General features: G+C 43.8%; 1 protein-coding gene across 1 annotated transcript; it reads right to left on the minus strand.

Moving 5' to 3' along the window:
* Positions 1 to 4,015: 4,015 nt before the first annotated feature.
* Positions 4,016 to 19,166, minus strand: LOC126983447 (zygotic gap protein knirps-like). Its single transcript, XM_050836148.1, has 4 exons — positions 19,089 to 19,166; positions 6,361 to 6,512; positions 5,774 to 6,023; positions 4,016 to 5,173 (listed from the first exon to the last, which is right to left on the minus strand). Exons 1-4 carry the CDS (start codon positions 19,164 to 19,166, stop codon positions 4,016 to 4,018), a joined length of 1,638 nt encoding a protein of 545 aa, XP_050692105.1.
* Between the last annotated feature and the right edge of the window lie 6,304 nt (positions 19,167 to 25,470).

Consider the following 25,470-nt stretch of genomic DNA (forward strand, 5'->3'; position numbering starts at 1 on the left):
AGGAGGCGGCACACGGGGATGACGGAACTAATACGGAACTCAGAAGACAAGAAGACAAACTGTAGTAATGTGTAAGAGTCTTGGAACACTTAAGCAACATTTGAGAGTTACTGGATTTACGGAACACTTACGGAACACTTGGGACATACGGCACACTGGATTGTCGGTACTTAAAACACAAAAATCTGCGCTGTAGTAATGTTTTGGGGTCCTGGAACACTTAATCAACATTTGAGAATTACTGGATTTACGGAACACTAATTAAACGCTTGCGGAACACTCAGGAACAGGCGGAACACTTGATCGACGGAACTTAAAAGACAAAATTCTTCGCTGTGGTAATGTTTAGGGGTCCTGGAACACTTAAGCAACATTTGAGAATTACTGGATTTACGGAACACTAATTAAACGCTTGCGGAACACTCAGGAACAGGCGGAACACTGGATTGACGGAACTTAAAAGACAAAATTCTGCGCTGTGGTAATGTGGGATTTTGGAACACTTAAGCAACATTCGGGATTTATTGGAATTACAGAACACTAATTAAACACTTGCGGAACACTCAGGAACAGGCGGAACACTTGATTGACGGAACTTATAAGACAAAATTCTGCGCTGTGGTAACGTTTAAGGGTCTTGAAACACTTAAGCAACATTCGGGAGTTACTGGACTTACGGAACACTTACGGAACAGGCGGGACTCTGGATTGACGGAACACTTACGAAATATGTGTGGCTATTGGAACACAAGAAACACTAAGGAACGTTTGGCTTACTGAATTGACGGAACCCATGCAAATCAAAAGACGAAAATATCCGCCTTGGTAATATCTGAGTTGTGGAACACTTAAGGATTACATAAGGAACAGGAGAGTTGCTGGATTTGTGGAACGGTTAAGGAACGATATCATAGCTTCTTGAGGTTATGGGACGGAACATTTGCTACGGAACACAATTAGCTTTCTGAAGGATACAATACGGAACGATAAAGTAACAGTCTTCCTTGCACTTAGAGAAATTATAATCTTTTTCAGGAGGGAATGTTGAAGTAAGGAACAATCAAGTAACAGTCTTTCTTGCACTTAGAGAAATTATAATCGTTTTCAGGAGGGAATGTTGAAGTAAGGAACAATCAAGTAACAGTCTTTCTTGCACTTAGAGAAATTATAATCTTTTTCAGGAGGGAATGTTGAAGTAAGGAACAATCAAGTAACAGTCTTTCTTGCACTTAGAGAAATTATAATCTTTTTCAGGAGGGAATGTTGGAGTAAGGAACAATCAAGTAACGATTTTTCTTGCACTTAGAGAAATTATAATCTTTTTCAGGAGGGAATGTTGGAGTAAGGAACAATCAAGTAACATTTTTTTCTCGCACTTAAAAAAAATTATAATCTTTTTCAAGGGGGAATGTTGAAGTAAGAAGTAATTAAGTAACAGTTTTTCTTGTACTTAGAGAAATAATAATCTTTTTTTAGGAGGGAATGTTGAAGTAAGAAGTAATTAAGTAACGGTTTTTCTTGTACTTAGAAAAATTGCAATCATTTTCAGGAGGGAATGTTGAAGTAAGAAGAATGATGTAACAGTCTTTCTTGCACTTAAAAAAATAATAATCTTTTTCAAGGGGGAATGTTGCAGTAGGAAAGAATTGCTTAACAGGTTTTCTTATGCCCAGAGAAACATTTTTTTTTTCTGTGGAATGGTGAGATACGGAACATTCAGTAGCAGATTCTTTCACTCAGAGGACGGAACACTGTGAAATACTAGAAAAGGCGCATTATAGGGGATGGGACACGGAACACTTACGGAACATTTGCTGCGGAACCTAATAGTCACTTTCTGGGGGTAATGGTGAGGTACGGAACAATATAATTACCAGTCCCTTGCTTTCAGAGGACGGAACATCTGTCAAGGAACATCACGGAACACTCACGGAACACACGGAAGTAGTTGAACAGCTAAGTACCAGTTCTTTGCATTCATAGGACGGAACATTAAGGAACACTAAAATAGAATAGGCACTGTATTGGGATTGGAAAACGGAACACTTACGGAACACATGGAAATAGTTGAACAGTTAAGTACCAGTTCTTTGCATTCATAGGACGGAACGTTAAGGAACACTAAAATAGAATAGGCACTGTATTGGGATTGGATCTCGGAGCACTTACGGAACACATATAAACAGGCACACTTAGTGCAACTCACGGAACATGGAGCGAAACAAAGACACTTCACTAGCACTTTTAGAACACTTTAGAGACACTTCCGTATGATTGGTGCACGGAACACTTAAGGAACACATTGAAGGGGTAGAAGAACACTATTTACGAAGGATTTGAAGTATGGAACGTTAGCAAGGGAATATACTCTCTTCAGTAGCACTTTTAGAACACTTTAGAGACACTTCCGTATGATAAGCGCACGGAACACTTAAGGAGCACACTGAAGGGGTAGATGAACACTATTTAGGAAGGATTTGAAGTATGGAACGTTAGCAAGGGAATATACTCTCTTCAATACCACTTTTCTCAAACACTTAATCACTTCTCCGTATTCAATTGGCACTTTTTTTTCTGACACGGAACACTTTTAAGGAACACAAAGAAAATAGATGAAACGCTCCTTTTTGGCAGGAAACACCACTTATATAAGTAGGATGTTGGCTCTTCAGTAGTACTTTTTCAAACACTACAATCTTTTTGCTGCATATAATTGGCACTTTTTGTGGTAGGAGACGCGGAACACTTAAGAACGCGTAGAAAATGGATAATACACTTTTTTTACGCCAGGGAACACCACATAAGTAGCACACGGGCACTTCAGTAACACTTATAAAACACTTCAGAAAGCACGTTTAGAGCTCTTGTAAGTTTCCATGAGATTCACTTACACTTAACGAAAATGAAAAAAAAATATGAGTAGCACTTTACAAGCTTCTTAAGTGGTGGATGCTACTGTACACTTTTGAGTACTTAATATACACTTTTTTAACCTTTTCACAAGTGTTTTATAAGTGTAGAATCCTTTAGAGTGTAGCAAGAACACCAGCAGTACACTTACACCGTTCCGCAACACTTTAAGTAACACTGCGGAACACTTGGAATACAGAGAACGCCATTAGTACATTTAAAAGAGTTTTGAAACCCCTTAAGTAGCATTATGGAACACCTCAAACGCCCTTATTAAGTTCCGCAGCACTTCAAGTAACACTACGGAACACTTCAAACACGGGGAACGTCAACAGTAAATATATTGACTTCCGCAACACTTAAAGTAACACAACGAAGCACTTGGAACACCAGTCATCACTCATATAACACTTTTAATGGCGGTGGAACACTTACGTAACTCCGCAATGCTCTCAAGTAACACTACGGAACACTTCACAAGCAATTTCGGCGACAAAGGCACGTCAGGAACACTTGCGGAACACTGGACGGGGTCAGAAGATTGGACGAAACATATGGGTTGACGGAGGAGGTCGATGTGGTTTTGGAGAACTCATGAACTTTTACGGAACCTTACGGAACACTTAGACTCACGGAACAAGGGTACGGGAAGGGCACGGAACACGGTAATGAACGTGGAACAGAGAGGAACACAGCAGACTCCTTTAGAAACACGCGGAACCTTAAGGAACAGTCGTAGGAAGGAGGAAAAGGAATAGAAGGAACAATGAACATTTGACGGAACGTGGAACAGAATAAAAGGAGAAGAAACGAACACGAAATGGACATTGTGAGAGAGGAAACAGGATATACGGATTTATTGAGAGAGAGAGAGAGAGAGAGAGAGAGAGAGAGAGAGAGAGAGAGAGAGAGAGAGAGAGAGAGAAACACACTGGATGAATGTTGTTTCTGCTTCTCTTTTCTTCTCTTTTCTTCCGAGGAATAAAGGAGGAAGAGAAGACACGAGGCGCGCCCCCCTCATGGCACTTTCTTGACTAATTATTATGCTCCTTCCTTCTTCCCTCTTCCTTCCTCCTCCTCCTCCTCCTCCTCCTCCTCCTTCTCCTCACACCATGACCGTCCCCCCCGCGGCGTCCAGCTTGAGCAGCTTCACGGGCACCTCCACCTGACCCTCGCTCTCCGCCTTGCCCTCCTCCTCCACCACCTCCTCCACCGCCTCGTCCTCCTCCTCCACCTCCTCCTCCTCGTCCTCGTCCTCCAGGATCTCCTCCACCTCATCGTCCTCGTCGTCGTCGTCGTCGTCCTCGCCGCCCCGCAGCCACTTGTCGTCGCCGGGGTGGTACTGGATCTCGCTCTTGTCCATCTTGCGCTTCCGCCTCACGGTGAGGTCGATGGGCTGGTCGTGCGGCGCGGCCTGGGCGGCGGGCGGCGAGGCGTGGGCGCTGTGGGGAGGGCGCACGGCGGCGGGCGCGGCGTCATGGCGCGGCGAGGGCGTCTGACTGCGGCGCTGCACCTGCAGCACGGCGTCCAGGAAGCGCTTCTTGGTGGCGGCGTCCTCCTGGGCCAGGCGCTGCGGCGAGGCGGCGCGCGACACCTCGGGGGCGCCGAACACCGCGGGCTTCAGGGCGGGGGGCGTGGGGGGAGCGGGGGCGGGCAGGGGCGGGTAGAACTTGGCGAGGGGCGGGAAGGGGAGGACGGAGGACCAGAGCGGCGGGCACGGCGCGAAGGGGAACAGGTTGTTGTTGAGGGACGAGTACGTCAGCAGGTCGTGGGGGGGCGGCGCCCGCACCCCGCAGGTCACGGGCGGCTGCGGGGGGGCGGGGCTCGCCACCGCCTTCAAGAAGTTGAGCCGCTCCTCCTCCGTCATGAGGCCGCAGGTGCCTGGGGAGCTTCGCCCCCCGCCGCCGCCGCCGCCGCACTGCCGCTCGAAGTCGTCCTTGGCGGGTGCGGAGGCGGCGTCCATGTCGGGCGAGGCGGCGGGCGGCGCCTTGGCCTCCATCGGCGGCGCCTTCCGCTCCAGGCCGTGGTGGTGCGCGCCGCGCCGCGCCGCCTCCCGCAGGCGCCGTTCCCACTCTAGTAGGGCCAGCGGCGCCGCGCGCTCCCCCTCGGGCTCCAGGTGGCGGCGCAGCGCCTCCAGGTCCACGGGTCGCCGTAGGTCCAGGTCCGCGGCGTGACGCGGGGCCTCCAGGGCGTGGCACTGACGCAGCGCCGCCAGCAGCTGCTCGCGGCGACCATCCATCTCGGGGCCACCGCCGCCCTCCCGCTGTGGACACGAGGCGTTAGGCTTCACTCCCACCACGAGGCTGCCTGTCTGTCACTCCCTCACTCCTCCATCACTCCTCCCCCCTGACACAGCCCTCCACCCTCACACCTGCCACAGCCTGACCCTTCCTGCCATACCTTCCTGCCCGTCATCCTTGCCTCCCCTCCACACCACTTTACCCCATCCACCCATTCCTCCACCCTGCCTCCCCTCCACACCACTTTACCCCATCCACCCATTCCTCCACCCTGCCTCCCCTTCACACCACTTTACCCCATCCACCCATTCCTCCACCCTGCCTCCCCTTCACACCACTTTACCCCATCCACCCATTCCTCCACCCTGCCTCCCCTCCACACCACTTTACCCCATCCACCAATTCCTCCATCCCTGCCTCCCCTTCACACCACTTTGCCCCATCCATTCCTCCGCCCCGCCTCGCCTTTCTTCCTTCCATTCAGCCACACTCCTCACACTCCGATCCTTCAGCTCTCTTCACCCCGTCACTCCCTCCCTCCTCCGGCTCACCCCGTTCCCTCGTCATCCCACTCACACCTATCCCCCGCTGCTCACCCCTCCTCACCCTCCACCCCCGCCTACCTGCTGGAGGTGCGTGGCGGCCGTCAGCGTGGACAGCGCGGCGGGCAGGTCGTGGGGCGGCGGCGCGGGTGGCCTCAGCGGCGCCTCGTGGCCCATGGCGTCCCGCAGGCGGCCCGCCACGTAGGGCAGCGAGCCGTCCTGCAGCGTGGGTGTGATGGGCGGCCGCAGGCTGGTGGCCGGCTGGCCGTTGAAGGCGGCCTGCTCCTGTAGCAGGCAGTGGATCTTAAACCAGTTGGAGCGTCGGCCGTACCTGCGGGAAGACCTGTTAGTTTCGCCTTGCCGCCCCGCCTCCAGGAAGGAAGGCAGGAGGAAGTGAGGGAGTCTCCCCTCCTCCTGCCTTACTCCCTTGTGCTTAATGCTATTTGCAATGATAAATTTACATTCAGTTGTTTGTACATTGATTGCAGGAGTCCGATCCATCACTCCGCGCAGCTGCTGATCCGCCGCGAGCCTTAACTGAAGCCATTCATTCATTCCTCCCTCCCTGGCGGCGGCTGCCCTCCGCCTGGCCGGTAGTGTTCACGGGTGGTTCACACTCCCTACACCTCCCTCCACCCTGCCACCCCCCTCCCCCGCGCCCTGCTCACCTGGATCCCGTCTTGGACATGCCCACCATGAGACACTTCCTGAGGCGGCAAGCCTTGCACGAGGTTCTGTTCTGCTTGTTGATGACGCACTGGCCGCCGTTCTTACACTCGTGCACTTGTGACAGGTTGTTGTACGTGCGCCCGAAGAACGACTGTGGGGGAGAGGGAGAGGGCTGAGTGGGGGAGTGGGCTGAGAAAAGAGGAAGGACTAAGAGGGATGAGTGGAGCCTTGAGTGGGATAGAGAGGGCGAAGGACAGTGAGAAGAGAGGAGAGAGGGACGTAGCTGAGTGGGGTCTTGGACTGAGTTACGGATGAGGAAAGGGAAGATAGGAGTGGGATGAGTGGGACCGATGAGTGGGACCTAGGACCAAGCTTATAAGTATTAGGGATGAGTGGTAAATGAGTATGAGAGACTAGAATGGAGTGGATGAGTGGGAATAGGGAGTGGGCGTAAGAGTGATGGGAGTGAGTGGGCATAGAAGAATAGAAAGAGGGTTGAGTGGGGTGAGAGGGGCGAGGAAAAATAGAAAGAAATGAGAAACAAATGATTGATGTTAGTGAGGAATTTTGAGGTGAATTAGAAATGCTATGAGAGAGAGAGAGAGAGAGAGAGACCGTTACGTCAACATCGAGATCTTAGGACGGGAAGCAGCGTCAACCTCCCCTACCCCCCTTTCTCTCTCTCTCTCTCTCTCTCTCATTTTTCCTCCATTTCTCCACGTTTTAGGAAAGGAGAGAAGGAAGGAAGGAAAAAAAGGAGGAAAAAGAGAGAAAAAATAGGAAAAATCGCGGTTATGAGGAAAATAGGGAAAGGAAAAGAGGAAAAAAGAATAACAATGATAAAAAGAAAATGAGGAAAACAATAGCAATGAAATAAATAATAATAGCAATAATAATAATAATAATAATAATAATAATAATAATAATAATAATAATAATAATAATAATAATAATATAACACTAAATAACAAAGATAAAAAAAAACAGTCAAGTCAAATTCACCGTTTCACAACTCGAAGAAAAATGAAAACAACAACAACAACAAAAAATCAAAATATTCGCGATAAGTGAATTTAAACTTTCGCGCCAAACCCGAAATCGCGAACTCCGGGCGTGAGAACATTCAGCCAATCGCGCGCTTGATCTCATCGGGCCAATCAGCTGCCTCCCTTTACGCCTATCAGCCAATCAGATGCGCCAATGCTCCTCTATTAGTCCGAGGCGTTGACTGGCAAGATTGACCTCCACTGACCTCCAATAGTGACCTCTGCGTGACCTCCTGACCTCCCTCACGCGGATGTTGTGCAGGAGGTGGTGGTGATGGTGGTGGTGGTGATGGTGATTGTGGTGATGAGATTAGGGTTAGTGGTAGATGTTTGGTGATAGTGGTGATGGTGGTAGTAGTAGTAGTAGTAGTAGTAGTAGTAGTAGTAGTAGTAAAAATAAACATGGGTGGAGGTATCTTTTAAGTTATAGTATTAGTAACAGTAATAGTAGTAGAAGGAGTTGTAGTAGTAGTAGCAGTAGTAGTAGTAGTAGTCGTAGTAGTAGTAGTAGTAGTCGTAGTAGTAGTAGTACAGTAATGGAAGTATCTTAAAGGAGAAAAAAAAAAGAACAAGATTGAAAAGAAAAAAAGAAGAATTAAAAACAAACAAGAATTAAAACAAACAAAAAATTAAAATAAAACCAAATAAAACGAAAAATAAAAAAACGAATCCAAAACAAAACAAAAAAATATAAACAAAAAAAAAACAAGAATTAAAAACAAAAAAACAAAACATCGAAGCCCTCCCACACACCTGCCGACTGTATGATCACCTGTCCCGACCTTGCACCTTCCCACCTGTTCCCAGCACACACACACACACACACACACACACACACACACACACACACACACACACTTTCTTTCTTTCTTTTTCTTTCATTCTGTTTTCTTCCTTTCTTTTTTTTTTCTTCTTCATTCTTCTTCTCTTTCTTTCCTTATTTCTTTCTTTTTCTTTCTTTTTCTTTTTATCTTTCATTCATTCTTTCTCTCCGTACACACACACACACACACACACACACACACACCTGTTCTGCCACACCCCAACACACATCACCAACACAAAGACACCACCACCACCACCACCACCCCTTCAACACCACTCAACACCACCACCACCACCACCCCTTCTACACCACTCAACACCACCACCACCACCTCTACACCACTGCGCCTCACCCCTGTAACCACCACCATCACCACTTCAACACCACTCCCATCTCAACACCAGTCACCACCATCATCACCATCACCTCAACTCCACTTTTTTTTAGGCGTGACGAACCATTTGCACCTCACTTAGTTAGCACTTAGTATCATCAACACCTCAACATTGCAAGACTTTTAAGCTTCGTAGAACACAGAATTCGCGTATTTTTTAAGCTTGTAACTCAGAATTCGCGTATTTTTGAAGCTTGAACACAGAATTAGCGTATTTTTGAAGCTTAAACACAGAATTAGCGTATTTTTGAAGCTTGAAACTCAGAATTAGCGTATTTTTGAACCTTGAAACTCAGAATTAGCGTATTTTTTAAGCTTAAACTCAAGAATTAGCGTATTTTTTAAGCTTGAAAATCAGAATTCGCTTAGTGTTTTGAAGCTTGAACTCAGAATTCGCTTATTTTTTGAAAGCTTGAAACTCCGAATTCGCATATTGTTTTAAGCTTGAAAATCAGAATTCCCTTATTTTTGAACCTTGAAACTCGGAATTAGCGTATTTTTATGCTTAAACTCAGAATTTGCTCTTTTTTAAGCTTAAACTCAGAATTAGCGTATTTTTTAAGCTTAAACTCAGAATTTGCTCTTTTTTAAGCTTAAACTCAGAATTAGCGTATTTTTTAAGCTTAAACTCAGAATTCGCTTATTTATATTGCCTTCGTTTCCTGTCACTATCGTTTCTTTCAGTACTTTTCTTTTCTAGTTTTCATTCCCCCTTTTATTTCTTTCCCTTCATTTTTTATTATTTTTTTTACATTCGCTTTCATAAATCTTAATCACATGAGGGTTTTTCGGGTTCATGGTGCAGAAGCCTCGTCAAACTATCGCTAGGCTCATCAAACGCCCCGTGGAAATACTAACACAACCCTACGAAAGCCTTACCAAATGTGTATGTGTTTGTTTATGCTTCATTCTTATCTATAACAGCATATCGTTTATTTTCATATCTTTGCTCATTATGTATTACAAGCAACTGAGACTCGGAAGTGTTTGAAAATACGTGCTAAAAGGTTGGAACTCTTATGCGCCTCTGCCTCTTATATTAACTATTTCCAAAGACCAATAAGGACATCGACCGGGTTCTAATAAATTTTTTGTAGTTTCAAGGCACAGGAGAAGGGTCACACTACCACCAGAGTCATAAAACTACCCAGGGAAACAATTATACAACCTCTACGAAAGCCTTACCAAACGTGTGTGTGTGTGTGTGTGTGTGTGTGTGTGTGTGTGTGTGTGTGTGTGTGTGTGTGTGTGTTAGGTCGATATTCTCAGACGCCTCTCATCTCTCATGTCTCATCTCTCATCTCTCGTCATCTACTCCTAAAGGCCGAAAAAAGTAGACGAGTCGGGGTCTTATGAGTGTTTGTCTACATTCACGATGCAGAAGTCTTGTCCAGGCATCCCCAGGCTCATAAAACTACCCATGGCAATGCCCACAACTATCAAAGACTTATAAAACGTGTGTGTCTGTTGGCTCCGAAGTGTTTGCGAGCACAGACTGACGCAGAGACCGTCCTTCCTGCCTCCCGCCCGCCCTTCACGACAACCTATAAGTCCGTATGAAAAGACACTTTTGCTTCTCACATCAGCTACTTCTAAAGGTCAAGGAGAAGGTCAATCTGGTTCTAATGAGTGTTTCTTTAGGTTCACGGTACAGAGGAAGGGTTAAAGTACCACCAGGAGCATAAAACTACTCTTGGAAATGCCCACAACTCCTACGATAGCCTTGTCAAATAGGTGTTTCTTAGGTTCATGGTACAGAAGAAGGGTCAGACTACCACCAGGCTCATAAAACTACCACTGGAAATGCCCAAAACTCCTACGATAGCCTTGTCAAATAGGTGTTTCTTAGGTTCATGGTACAGAAGAAGGGTCAGACCACCACCAGGAGCATAAAACTACTCTTGGAAATGCCCACAACTCTTACGATAGCCTTGTCAAATAGGTGTTTCTTAGGTTCATGGTACAGAAGAAGGGTTAAAGTACCACCAGGCTCATAAAACTACTCCTGGAAATGCCCACAACTCTTACGATAGCCTTGTCAAATAGGTGTTTCTTAGGTTCATGGTACAGAAGAAGGGTCAGACTACCACCAGGCTCATAAAACTACTCCTGGAAATGCCCTCAACTCTTACGATAGCCTTGTCAAATAGGGTGTTTCTCTTTATGGTACAGAAGGTACAGAAGAAGGGTCAGACTACCACCAGGCTCATAAAACTACTACTGGAAATGCCCAAAAGTCCTACGAAAGCCTTGTCAAATATGTGTTCTTGGGCGACGAACTGTTTTATAATACAACCCATACACTCCGCCACGCGCCAGCCCGCCCCATCAATTTGTGTTGCGCGCGGCCTCGCCTCACACAGAATAGAGGTGACATCAGCGGCGGCAGAACACTGGCGGCGCGCGGCGTGGTGGCGGCGCGGCGGCACAAGATGGCCACGGACACACCCCGCCGCCGCTGCAGCCTTGGCTTATGTAAGGAGCCGCCAAGGGAGCGCTGTCGATCGGCCGCGCGGGTGTGATGTGATGGGGATGGGGTGCAATGATGTCTGGTCCGCCGCGGCACCGAAAGTCTTTGGGTCATATTCTTAAACATATCGTCGCCCGAGTACACATAATTGACACGGCTTTTGTAGAAGTTGTGAGCATTTCCAGGGGTAGTTTTATGACCCTGGTGGTAGTTTGACTCTTCTTCTGCACCGTGAACCCAGAGAAACACATACTGAACAAGGCTTTTCTAGTTGTGGGCATTTCCAGTAGTAGTTTTATGACCCTGGTGGTAATTTGACCCTTCTGCACCGTGAACCCAGAGAAACGCATTTTGAACAAGGCTTTCGTAGGAGTTGTGAGCATTTCCAGGGGTAGTTTTATGACCCTGGTGGTAGTTTAACTCTTCTTCTGCACCGTGAACCCAGAGAAACACATATTGAACAAGGCTTTTCTAGTTGTGGGCATTTCCAGGGGTAGTTATATGACTCTGGTGGTAATTTAACTCTTCTTCTGCACCGTGAACCCAAAGAAACACATACTGAACAAGGCTCATCTAGTTGTGGGCATTTCCAGTAGTAGTTTTATGACCCTGGTGGTAGTTTGACCCTTCTTCTGCACCGTGAACCCAGAGAAACACATTTTGAACAAGGCTTTCGTAGGAGTTGTGAGCATTTCCAGGGGTAGTTTTATGACCCTGGTGGTAGTTTGACCCTTCTTCTGCACCGTGAACCCAGAGAAACACATTTTGAACAAGGCTTTCGTAGAAGTTTTGAGCATTTCCAGGGGTAGTTTTATGACCCTGGTGGTAGTCTGACCCTTTTTCTGTACCGTGAACCTAAGAAGACCCTCATTAGAACCCGACTGATCTCCTTATTGGCCTTTGGAAGTAGATGATGTGAGGGATGGAAGCGTTTGACAATACCACAATTAGGGCGATATTCGATTCTCACATCAGCTCTTTCTAAAGGTTAAACAGAGGGTCAGTGGGGTTCTAATAAGTGTTTCTTCAGGTTCACGGTACAGAGGAAGGGTCAGACTACTAGCAACAGGCTCATAAAACTACTCCCGGAAATGCCTACAACTCCTACGAAAGCCTTGTCAAATACGTGTTCTTGGGCGGCGAAATGTCTTGTAATACGACCCAAGGGACTCAATGCAAGCCTTGTTTTTCCCCTTGCTTGATAGAGAAGGGAAAGAAAAGACGGAAAATAATGTTGTGTGTACTGACGCCTAACATATTTTAGTAGTGGTAGTAGTAGTAGTAGTAGTAGTAGTAGTAGTGAGTTTTATCTGTAAGTACTTAACGCAAGACTGACGCAGAGAAAGCACTAACGGGGATATTGAGAACTATTAATTAAAAAGTTTCGTTGACCGCTGAGTTTAGTTTCCCCGGCCATGTGTCGTTTGTGTTTAGTAAAGGAGAGTTTTATCTGTAAGTACTTAACGCAAGACTGACGCAGAGAAAGCACTTAACGGGGATATTGAGAACTATTAATTAAAAAGTTTCGTTGACCGCTGGGTATAGTTTCCCCGGCCATGTGTCGTTAGTGTTTAGTAAAGGAGAGTTTTATCTGTAAGTACTTAACGCAAGACTGACGCAGAGAAAGCACTGGCGAGCGTAATGAGCAATGATTGAAAGACAGAAAACTTTGACGATGGTACGGTAAGATGTTTCGCCCAGGGTACTTTTTTGTAGTGAGACTGAGAGCTGCGTTGATGTTGTATTAGGAAGGTCATGTGTGTTTGTTTCCTTGAGGGTGACTGATAGAGGAAAGCTTTAGCGGGGATAACGAGCGAAGGGAGAGAATGGAAGGGAAGGAATGGAAAGAATATGGAACGAAAAGAAATTATAGAAACATGGGAAGGGAAAAATAAAGGGAGAGAAATGATAATGGTAAGTTGTGTCGTTCTGCGCTGGGTGTTATTCTATAGTGCGAGTGTAAGAGAGCGATTTATTTATTCCATTTTTAGGAGTCTTATAATTATGTTTGTTTTCTTAAGGGAGACTGATAAATGGAAAGCGCTGGTGTTGGTAATAAGGGTTGTAATGTCTCTTCCTCCACCAGCTTATATTTTGTAGCAAGCTTAGCGTTGCGTTTTAATAGGAAAATCTTATATGTTTGAGGTCTTGAGGGACCTTGATAACTAGAAAGCGAGGTGACGGTTTTGAGGGTTTTGAGGATGAGGGTTTTAATGTCTCCTTGCCCCGCCTGTTTGTATTATGTAGCGAGTACAGTGTTGTGTTTTAATAGGAAAAGTCTTGTATGTTTGAGGTCTTGAGGGAGCATGATAACTGAAAAGCGAGGTGAAGGTGACAATGAGGGTTTTAATATGTCTCCTTGACCGGCCCGTTTGTATTATGTAGCGAGTATAATATTGTGTTTTAATAGGAAAAGTCTTATATGTTTGAGATCTTGAGGGAGCTTGATAACTAGAAAGCGAGGTGAAGGTTTTGAGGGTTTTGAGGATGAGGGTTTTAATGTCTCCTTGCCCTGCCCGTTTGTATTATGTAGCGAGTATAGTGTTGTGTTTTAATAGGGAAAGTCTTATATGTTTGAGATCTTGAGGGAGCTTGATAACTAGAAAGCGAGGTGAAGGTTTTGAGGGTTTTGAGGATGAGGGTTTTAATGTCTCCTTGCCCTGCCCGTTTGTATTATGTAGCGAGTATAGTGTTGTGTTTTAATAGGAAAAATCTTATATGTTTGAGGTCTTGAGGGAGCTTGAGAACTGAAAAGCGAGGTGACGGTGATAATGAGGGTTTTAATATGTCTCCTTGACCGGCCCGTTTGTATTATGTAGCGAGTATAATATTGTGTTTTAATAGGAAAAGTCTTATATGTTTGAGGTCTTGAGGGAGCTTGATAACTAGAAAGCGAGGTGACGGTGATAATGAGGGTTTTAATATGTCTCCTTGCACTGCCTGTTTGTATTATGTAGCAAGTTTAGTGTTGTGTTTTAATAGGGAAAGTCTTATATGTTTGAGGTCTTGAGGGAGCATGAGAACTAAAAAGCGAGGTGAAGGTTTTGAGGGTTTTGAGGATGAGGGTTTTAATGTCTCCTTCCCCTGCCCGTTTGTATTATGTAGCGAGTACAGTGTTGTGTTTTAATAGGAAAAGTCTTATATGTTTGAGATCTTGAGGGAGCTTGATAACTAGAAAGCGAGGTGAAGGTTTTGAGGGTTTTGAGGATGAGGGTTTTAATGTCTCCTTCCCCTGCCCGTTTGTATTATGTAGCGAGTATAGTGTTGTGTTTTAATAGGGAAAGTCTTATATGTTTGAGATCTTGAGGGAGCTTGAGAACTAGAAAGCGAGGTGACGGTTTTGAGGGTTTGGAGGATGAGGGTTTTAATGTCTCCTTGCCCCGCCCGTTTGTATTACGTAGTGAATATAGTGTTGTGTTTTAATAGGGAAAGTCTTATATGTTTTAGGTCTTGAGGGAGCTTGATAACTAGAAAGCGTGATGATGGTGATGAGGTGTAATATTTCTCCTCGTCTCCCCCGTTCCCAGCATCCCCATCAACATCCCTTTCACCGCATAGATGATAATAGTCCGTCCCCAGTGAGGCTGAACGGGGGAAGAGGAGGAAGAGAGTGTCCACCCGTGAGCTGGAATGACGCGGATTCATGCCAAGGTTATGCCCCCGAGCGGTGTTTGTTTGTTTGTGTGTTTGTGTGTGTGTGGGTTGGTGAGGCGACAACACACACACACACACACACACACATCTGATTTTCCAAGTGGAACACAAAACACTCATGCATAATTTTTAGACGAGAGCAAAATCATCAGAAAATTATTACTAACAACACAAGGAAACAGATCACACATAGGAGTTTCAGATCCTAATTAAAGAGATTCAAGAGGAGGATCAAATCGCCTCTCTATGCACTACGTAGATTCAAGAGCAGCGCCAATGTGTTTTCTTTATCGCCTTACTCTTGATTCTACCCTTGACCTGCCTCCGTCCTTCACTATAAAAAAATACACCCGATCACACACGAACCCACCCCAAGTACTTTCTCCATGGTGTCAAATCGCCTCTCTATGCACGCAGCGCTAATGTCTTTTTTTCTTATTTCTTTAGTCTTGATTCTACTCATGATCTGCCTTCGTCCTTCACTATAAAAAAAATACACCCGATCACACACGAACCCACCCCAAGTACTTCTTCCACGGTGTCAAATCGCCTCTCTATGTACGCAGCGCTAATGTCTTTTTTTCTTATTTCTTTAGTCTTGATACTACCCTTGATCTGCCTTCGTCCTTCACTATAAAAAAAATACACCCGATCACACACGAACCCACCCCAAGTACTTCCTCCATGGTGTCAATTCTCTCTATATTGTTTCCTCTTTCCTCCTTCTCTCCATTTCTCTCTCTCTTCCTCAAAGTAAATGAAGGGAAAGAGAAGAGGAGATGTACTATTGAAAGACATTTTGAGGCGTTTTAGAGAAGCCAAGATAGAAGAGAAAACGGGTGCAATTGTAGAAGACAAAAAGAAAATGGGAAATACATGTTATCTCATTTACTTATATTGCAAGACGATTAATGAGAGAGAGAGAGAGAGAGAGAGAGAGAAGGAAGTTTGAAAGAAATAAAGGAAGAAATAGTTAAATATGAAATGAGCAGAGATAGCCAGGCATGTTATCTCATTTACTCATATTCCAGAACGATTAATGAGAGAGAGTAAGTAACAGAAGGAAGGTTGAAAGAAAGGAAGGAATAGATAGAATATGGAATAAGCCAAGATAGCCAGGCAGGAGGAAAGGAGAGTGAATGGAACAAAGAATAGGAGATAGCAAAAGAGTTCTATGGAGAGACACCGTAGAGGATTTTTTTAGAAGGAAGATTGAAAGAAATAGAGGAAGAAATAGACGATATGGAATAAACCGAGATAGCCAGGCAGGAGGAAGGGCAGTGAAGGGAACAAAGAATAGAAGATAGCAAAGGAGTTTTATGGAGAGACACACGTAGAGGATTTTATTAGAAGGAAGATTGAAAGAAATAGAGGAAGGAATAGATGATATGAAATGACCCGAGATAGCCAGGCAGGAGGAAGGGCAGTGAAGGGAACAAAGATTAAAGCGTAGCAAAGGAGTTCTATGGAGAGACACACGTAGATTTTTTTTTTTTTTTTTACCTTGCTGTAGAGAGAAAGAGAGAAAGGGAGGAAGATAATGTTTTGCTTAGTAGTAGAAGTAGTAGTAGTAGTAGTAGTAGTAGTAGTAGTAGTAGTAGTAGTGATGGTAAGATAACAATAATGGTTTAAATAGAAGGTTGTAGTTCGCTTTCCTCTCCTCTCTCTCTCTTTCTATCTCTCTCTCCATCTTGTTCCTCTCCTTCCTTCAATCCTTCAATGGAGGGAGGAGGAGGAGACGTAAAGGAGGGAGAGGAGGAGGAGGAGGAATGAATGTTTATCCTCCTCTCTCCCTCCTTCCCTCCTCCTCTCTCTCCCTCCTCCTCTCTCTCTCTCCCTCTCTCTCTCTCTCTCTCTCTCTCTTCGCTTATCCCAAAGTCAGGCAGGAAGGATGAGTCTTGTGACGTATTATTACGAGGGATTCTCTCTCTCTCTCTCTCTCTCTCTCTCTCTCTCTCTCTCTCTCTCTCGCTCTCTCTCTGTGTGTGTGTGTGTGTGTGTGTGTGTGTGTGTGTGTAGACCAACAGAAAGGCTAAATCCTGTGATCCTCTTTCCTCCTCCTCCTCCTCTTCTTCTTCCTCCTCCTCCTCCTCTTCTTCCTCCTCCTCCTCCTCCTCTATTTTTTTTTGTTTACTTTTCCTCCGCCTTTTCATATTTTCCTCCAAGTTCTTTCCTCATTTTCCTCTTTCTCTCCTTCCTCCTGTTCTCTCCCCTCTCTTTCTCTCTCTCTCTCTCTCTCTCTCTCTCTCTCTCTCTCTCTCTCTCTCTCTCTCTCTCTCTCTCTCTCTCTCTCTCTCTCTTATTATTATTATTATTATTATTATTATTATTATTATTATTATTATTATTATTATTATTATTATTGTTATTGTTATTATCGCTGAGTCATTATTATTGTTATCTTTTGAAAAGGTCGCGAAGGGAGATGAAAGAGAAGTGACAGGAGGAAAAGGAAGGGAAGGGAAGGGAAGGGAAGGGAAGGGACGGGACGGGACGGGACGGGACGGGAAGGAAAGGGAAGGAGGGGACGGGACGGGACGGGACGGGACGGGACGGGAAGGGAGGAAAAGAAGGGGGGACGGGGGAAGGGGGGACGGGACGGGAAGGGAAGGGAGGGGAAGGGAAGGGAAGAGGAGAGAAAGGAAGGGACGGGAAGAACATGAAACGGAAAAAAAAAATAGAAATACGGGAAGGGAAATAATATAAATGAAGGAAAGAGAAGGGCAACTGTACTTTAAGGAGACATTTTGAGGTCAAGCAACAAAAGGGGAGGAGGGGAGGTCAGCCTGGGTCACCCCTTGTTGTTCCTCCTCTTCCTCCTCTCACTCCTGCTCCTCCTCCTCCTCTTCCTTCATCTCTTTTTCTATCTCCCTCTCCCTTCCTTCCAACCTTCCTTCCTTCCTTCCCCTTCCTATTTCTTCCTCCTCCTCTTCTTTCTCCTCTTCCTCCATCTCTTTTTCTATCTCCCTCTTCCTTCCTTCCTTCCATCCATCCATCCCTTTTCTTCCTCCTCTCCCTCCCTCCCTCCCTCCCTCATTATATAACTAACCTCAAAACGATTAATATTTCAAGATTGATTTATGACCTTATACATCACCCCTCCTCCTCCTCCTCCTCCTCCTCCTCCTCCTCCTCCTCTTCCTTCCCTTCCTTTCCTCTCCCTTCTCTCTCCCTCCTATTCCTCTCCCTCCCTTTTTCTCCTCATTCTTTATTGGGTTTTTTTCTGCTACCTCTTCCTCTCCCTTCTCTCCCTCCCTTTCCTCTCCCTTTTCTCCCTCTCCCTTCTCCCTTCCAATCTCTCCCTTCAACTTCCTTATGTTCTTATGTTCACCCTTCCCTCATACCCTCCCTTACCCTTCCCTTACATCTCCCTTATTTCCCTTCACCCCACCCTTAACCTCCCTTTCCTTTTATCTCCCTTCCTCTATCTCCTTCCCTCACTGACCTTCCTTACCCTTCCCTTACACTCCCTTCCTTACCTATCTCACCCTTCCCTCTCCCTTCCCTTAACTCCTCCCTTCCTTACCCTGTCCTCAGTCTCCCTTCCCTCCTCTCCTTCCTTACTCTCCTTTCCTCCCGTCCTTCACTCATAGGGAGAATAGGGAGAAAGACCTCATGAACCGCCACTCCTCTCCCTTCTTCCCTCTTCCTTATCTCCCTTCCTCCTCTTCTCTCCCTCTCCTCCCTACCTCTCCCCTTTATCCTTTCCTCCTCTTCCCCTTTTTCTCCTCCTTATCTCTCCTTCTCCCCTTCGTCCTTGAGAGAGAGAGAGAGAGAGAGAGAGAGAGAGAGAGAAGCGTGTAAATATGTAAATAAAGGGTTAAGAAGGCGGCAATGAGGAATTTAAAGAGAAGGGAAGGTGTTCGATCCTATCCCAGCGTATGATTCTCCTTGTGATCCTCTTTCTCAGACGAAGGAGGATTAAACAGACGAGAAATTAGATCGGATTAGAAAGACAGAAAGAGAGGAAATTAGGAAGGAAGGATGAATGAATGGAAGGAAGGAAGGAAGGAAAGAAGGAAAGAAAGATGGAAAAAAAGAAAGAAAATTAGGAAGGAAGAGAGAATGAAAGCAAGGAAGGAAGGAAAGAAAGAAAGAAAGAAATTAAGAAGGAAGAGTGAATGGAAGAACGGAAAGAAGGAAGAAAAGAAAGAAAAAAATAGGAAGGAAAAGTGAATGGAAGAAAGGAAAGAAAGAAGAAGGAAGGAAAGAAAGAAACAAACAAAACAAAGAAAATAAGGAAGAATGAATGAAGGAAAGAAGGGAGGGAAGGAAGGAAGGCAGTACACAAGACATTGAAAGCCCCCATACATAACCCACAGGTGTACCAGACTCACCTTGCATCCCTCGCAGGTGAAGGCCCCGAAGTGGAACCCCGCGGCCGGCTCCCCACACACCTTGCACAGCTGGTTCATCCTGAGGGAGGGAAGGGAGGCGTGAGTTCAGGGAGGGAGGGAAAGGGAGAGGAGGGTGAATATGGGAATGAGGAACTGTTTAAGGGAGGGAGTGTAGGAATGAGGGTGGGATAGGGAGGTTGTGTGAGGGAGGGAGAATAAGGGAGAGAAAAGGAGAAAGAAAAAGGAAGATTAAGTGGAAGAGGAAAAGGAGGAGGAGGAAGAGGAGGAGGAAAGAATGTCAGCAGAAGACCAGGAGGAGAATGACGCAAAAGAGGAGTAGAAGGACATAAGAGGAGGAGGAGGAGGAGGAAGAAGAGGAGGAGGAGGAAGAAGAAGAGGAGGAGGAGTGACTTTTCAGAGGCAGAAGCGCTCTTGAAGTGTGAAAAAAAAAAACTTGGCTATTTCCTCTCGACGTATCAGAGCGCAGAAGGAGGAGGAGGAGGAGGAGGAGGAAGAGAAGACCCAACCCTCTATCTTCCTCTACTCTTTCTTCCCTCTTCTCTTCCTCTTTTTCCTTCCTTCATTTCTTCATTCCTCTTTCTCCTTCATTCTTTCCCTTTTATCGATTCCTTTCGTTCCTATTCCTTCCTTCTTTCTTCCCCTTCCTCTTTCTCTTTATTCCTTTCCTCCCCTTTCCTTCATTCCTTCTTATTCCTTCTTTCTCTTTCTCTTTATTTTCTTTCCTTCCTTCATTCCTTTCCTTCTTTTCCTTCCCTTTTTCTTCCTTTTCTTCATCTTTATCTTCCTTATTCTTTGTCCTTATCTTTCCTTCTCTCTCCTTCCCTTCCTTCTCCCCTTCCTTTTCCTTCCCTTCTTCTTCTCTTCCCCTCCTTTCCTTCCCTTTCCTTCTCTTTTTCTTCCTTTTCTTCATCTTTATCTTCCTTATCCTTATTCCCTTCCTTCTCTCCTTCCTTTTTCTTCTCTTCTCCTCTTCCTTCCTCTTCTCCCCTCCTTTCCTCATCTTCTGTTACCTTCCTTCCCTTTCTTTTCTTTCCTCCTCCTCCTCCTTCTCCCTTATCTTCCCTTCTCCCTCCTTTCCTCCCTTCTCTCCTTCCGTTTTCTTCCCTTCTCCTTTACTTTACTTTTCTTCCCTTCCTTTTCTCCTCCTCTTCCTTCCCTTCCCTTTCTTTTCTCCTCCTCCTCCTCCTCCCTTCCTTTTCTTCTCCTATCTTCCTCTTCTTCCTTCCTTCCTTCTCTCCATCCCTGTTCTTCCTTCATTCTTTGTTTCCTTATTTTATTTATTTTTTCTTCTTCTCTTCTTTCTTTATTTTTATCTTCTTTATCTCCTCTCCTTCTCATCCTCAATTTGCTCATCCATTTTTCCTTTCATCTCTCTCTTCTTCCTCCTTCTTCCCTTTTGTTAACTATCCTTTCTCCTCCTCCTTCTTCCTCCTCCTCCTCCTCCTCCTCCTCCTCCTCCTCCTCCTCCTCCTCCTCCTGCTCCTTTCTCCTTGCTTACCTTCATCTCTCTCTACTCTTTCTCTCTCCCTTCTCCCTTCCCTTCTTTAGATGACCCTGCCTCCTCCTCCTCCTCCTCCTCCTCCTCCTCCTCCTCCTCCTCCTCCTTTCCTCCTTTCCTCCACAAAGAGAGAGAATGACGTTGTCTCTTTGGAGGACAAACAATGTATCATAATTTTTTTTTTTTTTCATAATTTTCAAACTGTTTTTCCATCTCTCTCTCTCTCTCTCTCTCTCTCTCTCTCTCTCTCTCTCTCTCTCTCTCTCGCTCTCTCTCTCTCTCTCTCTCTCTGATGTGGTATTCTCGATCATTCCTCTCCTCCTCCGCCTCCTCCTCCTCCTCCTCCTCCTCCTCCTCCTCCTCCTCCTCCTCTTCCTCCTCCTCCTCCTCCTCCTCCTAACAAGATGGCTGACTCGCTCCTCCTGTCCGTTGCTAATTTATTTTTTATTTCTTTATTCCTTTTAATTATTATTTGACTTATTTTTATTATTTTTATTATTTTTTTTATTTCGTTTGTTGTTGTTGTTGTTGATCAGATCCATTCCCATATTTTTTTCTTTTTTTTTCTTCCTTTTTCTTCATTCTCAGTCTCTCTTCCTCTGTTTCTTCCATTCCTTCTCTTCCTTATCCCTCCTCCTCCTCCTCCTCCTCTCCTTCCTTTTTATCTCCTCTCTCCATCTCTATCTTCCTTCTTTCATTCTCTCATTCAACATTTTTCCTCCTTTCTCTCCATTCTTTGTTTCTCCTTTTCTTCCTTTCCATTCTATTCCTTTCCTTCTTTATTCCGCCTTTCTCTTCTTTTCTTTCATCTCTCCGTCTTTTCTTCTTTTCCTCTTTATCTGTTATTTTCTTCTTTTTCTCATTTTCTTTCCTCCATTTCTTTCCTTCTCTTTCTTATTCCTTCTTCCATGTCTACCTCATTTCTCCTTCCTTTATCTCCCTTCCTTCCTTCCTTCCTTCCTTCCTTCCTTCCTTCCTTATTTTATCCCTTCTCTTCCTCTCCATCTCCATCCCTGCTTCTTCCTTCCTTCCTTCTCTCATCCTTCATTTTCCCTCTTTCTCTCCATTCTTATTCCTCCCTTTCCTCCGTTCCTTCAATTTCTTCCCTTCTTTTTCCCTCCTTCCATATATTTACCTCATTTCTCCTTTCCTGTATCTCCCTTCCTTCCTTCCTTCATTCATTCATTCATTATTTTATCCTTTCTCTTCTTCTCCCTTTTATCCATATTCCCTATTGTCTCATTATTATTATTATTATTATTATTATTATTATTATTATTATTATTATTTGCGTATTTTGGAAGCTTATCTTTTGTGTTTCTCATTTTACATTTTTCATTATGTTTGTTTTTCTTTATTTTTTCTTTATCTCATTATTATTTTCGTTCACATTTTCTCTTTTTCTTCGACAATATACTTTTCCATATATTTTTTTTTTATCTTTTCTGCAACACTTTTTCCTCATTTTCTCTTTTTTCTTCACTTTCTTGGGGATGAAAAATTATAACTCTGGTAAACTCTTGCATAAGGAAATTGGACAGCTCGGAGATGGGTTTAATAGGTAGTAGTAGTAGTAGTAGTAGTAGTAGTAGTAGTAGTAGTAGTAGTAGTAGTAGTAGTAGTAGTAGTAGTAGTAGTAGTAAAATTAGCAATGATAAAAATAATAATAATAACAATAATAATAATAATAACAATAATAATAATAATAATAATAATAATAATAATAATAATAATAATAATAATAATAATAATCTCCCTCCCTATCTCTCTCCCCTCATTTATCTCCCCCCTTCTATCTCTCCCTTCCAGCATCCTTATCATCCTTCTCACCATCTCCCTCTTATCATCTCTTCTCCCTTATTCTGTCTCCTCTTTTATCTCCCCCTTCATCATCTCCCTCCTTTATCTCCATATTTTCCTCTCTTCCAATCTTTTTCATTAGTATTTATTTTCCTTATCTCCTATTTTCCTCTCCTCTCCTTTCTTCTTTTCTCTCCTCTCATTCCTCCTTTGCTTTCCTCTTCTTTACTCTTCTCTCCTTTCCTTTTCTCTCCTCTTATATTCTCTTCTCTCTCCTCTTCTTTATTTCCTTATCTTCTTTTCTTTCCTCTTCTTCTTTTTCTTCCTTTTTTTTCTTCTTTGTATCAGTAATTTTTTTCCTCGTTTTCTATTTTTTGGTTTTCTTTTCCCTCCTTTTTCCTTTCCCTTTTCTTTCCTTCTCTTTTCTTATCTCCTCTCCTCTCTCTTCTCCTCTTCTTTATTCCCTCATCTTCTCTCCTTCCCTTTTCTTTTTTTCCTTCCTTCCTTCCTATAATTTTTTTCTTCCTTGTATCCGTAATTTTCCTCATTTTCAATCTTTTCTATTTTTTTGTTGTTTTATTTCCCCTCCTTTTTTCTTTCCCTTTTCTTTCCTTTCCTTTCCACTCCTCGTTCTATTTCTCTATGTCTAATTTTGTGTCGTTTTCCTACTTCATCTCTTTAGCTAATTTCTTTCTCTTCCTCCTCTTCTTCTTCTTCTTCCCAGTGATCTCTATTTCCCTTTCCTTTCCCAGCTGTTATCTTCTATTTTTCCTTATTCCTTTGTTTCGTATCCTTAAATTTTTTCCTTCCATATTTATCATCTTTCCCTTCGTTTCCCATCTTTACTTTTTTTTCCTTCTTTTTCTCTTTTCTTTTTCTATGTTCTTTATTGCGGCTTCTTCTTTTTATTATTTCTCCAGTTTTTTTTTCCGTGTTTTTCTCTTCTCTTATTCTTGTATCTCTTTTAATTTCTTTTTTTTCCTTATTATCTTCTTTATTTCTTCTTTATTTCCTTCCTTCCTTCCTTCTTTATTTCCTTCCTTTATTTCTTTCTTCTTTATTTATTTATTTCGTTTATTTCCTTCCTTCCTTCCTTTATTTCTTCATTATTTCCTTTCTTCCTTTTTTATTTCCTTCCTTCCTTTATTTCTTCTTTATTCCCTTCCTATCTTCTTCCTCGTTCACTATTTATTTTCCTTTCTCTTTTTTATCTCATTTTCCCATCCACCATCTTTATTCTTCTTTCCCTCTTCTTAATTCATCTTTTTTCCCCTTTTTTTTCATTTTCTTTCTTAGTAATTATCAAACTTCTTTTTTCTTCGTTTCTTATTTACTATATTTTTTTCTTTTTCCCTTTTTATCTCTCATTTTCCCATCCACCATCTTTATCCTTCTTTCCCTCTCCTTAATTCATCTTTTTTTCCTTTTTTTCTCATTTTCTTCCTCCTTTTCATTCTCAGTAATTATCAAACTTCTTTTTTCTTCGCTTTTCATTTATTATTTTTTTTCCTTTTCTTTTTTTCTCTCTCATTCTCCTTCGTTATCATCTTCCATCTCCTCATTTTCACATCCATCCTTATTCCATGTTTATTCCGATTATTTTATTTTTATTTTTTGTATCAGTATTTTTTTCCTTCGTTTCCAAATCTTTTCTTTTTCTTCTATTTTCATGATTTTTTCCTCCTCCTCTTCCTTTATTCTCCTTTCTTTTCCTTTCCTCGTGTTTTTTTTTTCTTCGTTTCCATTTTTTTTTTTTTTTTTTTTTTTTTCATTTAATCCGTTTTTTTCCTTCCTCCTCCTCCTCCTTTCTTTTCATTTCCTTTCCTTTCCTCTTGCTTTCGCTCCCTTTTTTTCCTTTCCTTCTTTTCTCTTCTCTCCTTTTCCTCAGTCTCATTTCCCTTCTATTCTTTCCTCTTTCCTACATAAATTCCATGCAGTTTTTCCATGCTGCATGGTTCTTTTTCCTTTCCTGCCAGCTTTGGCTGGAGGGATGGGGGGGTGGGGAGGAGCCTTCGCCTTTGCTGTCCTTCATCTTCCACCTTTGATTAGATAGTTAGTGTAGCTTGTCACAAACAACCTCGAAAGGACCAGCAGGTCTGCTGTTGTTTGTTCTTCCTTTGTGTTCCTTTGTGTTCTTATCTCCTCTCTTCTCTTTTTTCCTCATCTTCTCTCCTCCTCTTTTCTTCTTTTTCCTTCTTTTCCGTCTATCATTTTTCCTTTTCATTTTCTCTTTTCTTTTCATTCCCTTTTTTCTTTATTTCGTTTCCTTTTCCTTCCTTTTCCTTTCTTTATCTTCCTTTTTTACTTTCTCCCTCCCTTCATTTCCCTTCCCTTCCTTTTCTTTCCCTTCCCTCCCGTTCTCTTCCTTTTTCTTTCACTCCCTTCCCTTCCTTTGCATTCCCTTCCTTCCTGTTATCTTCCCTTCCCTTCCCTTCTCTTCCTTTTTCTTTCCCTTCCTTCCCTTCCTTTGCATTCCCTTCCTTCCCGTTCTCTTCCCTGCCCTTCCCTTCTCTTCCTTTTTCTTTCCCCTCATTTCCCTTCTTTTCCTCTCCAGCATCTTCTCTTCCTCTCTCTCCCTCTTTCTCTTTCTCCCCAGCATCCTTTATCTCCCAGTTTACATCTTCCTTCCCTTCTCTTCTCTTCACCTCAATGTCAGTTTACTTCCTCCCTTCCATCCCTCTCCAGCATCTTCTCTTCCTCTCTCTCCCTCTTTCTCTCTCTCCCCAGCATCCTTTATCTCCCAGTTTACTTTCTTCTTCTTCCTTCCATTCTCTTCTCTTCCCATTATCATTTTTCTTCCTCCCTTTCATTCCCTTTCAGTCCTCCTCCATCTCTCCCTTATTATTTTTCCTTCTTCCTCTCTCTCTTCTCTCCCCTTTTTCCTCCATTTCTTGTTTTTCTCATTCCTCTAACTCCCCTTTATCTCCCTCTCTCTCCCCGCCCCTTTCACTCATTATTCTTTCTTCCTTTTCATCATTCCCTCGCTTCTGTTTCTCTTTTTATCGTTTCTTCTTTATTCTTCATCTTTCTTCATCTCTTCCTCACTGTCCTTCACCCCTTTCG

This window comes from Eriocheir sinensis, chromosome 54, assembly GCF_024679095.1.
Source record: "Eriocheir sinensis breed Jianghai 21 chromosome 54, ASM2467909v1, whole genome shotgun sequence".
In the NCBI taxonomy this organism is placed as follows: Eukaryota; Metazoa; Arthropoda; class Malacostraca; order Decapoda; family Varunidae; genus Eriocheir; species Eriocheir sinensis.

Bases quoted from the DNA above. Each gene is read 5' to 3' on its own strand.
- LOC126983447 (XM_050836148.1), bottom strand. From the start codon at position 19,166: ATGAACCAGCTGTGCAAGGTGTGTGGGGAGCCGGCCGCGGGGTTCCAC. The intron at 6,513-19,088 runs GTGAGTCTGGTA...TCTCCCCCACAG, and splicing joins TCACCTGCGAGGGATGCAAG to TCGTTCTTCGGGCGCACGTA. The intron at 5,174-5,773 runs GTAGGCGGGGGT...TCGTGTCCACAG, and splicing joins CCGCCACGCACCTCCAGCAG to CGGGAGGGCGGCGGTGGCCC.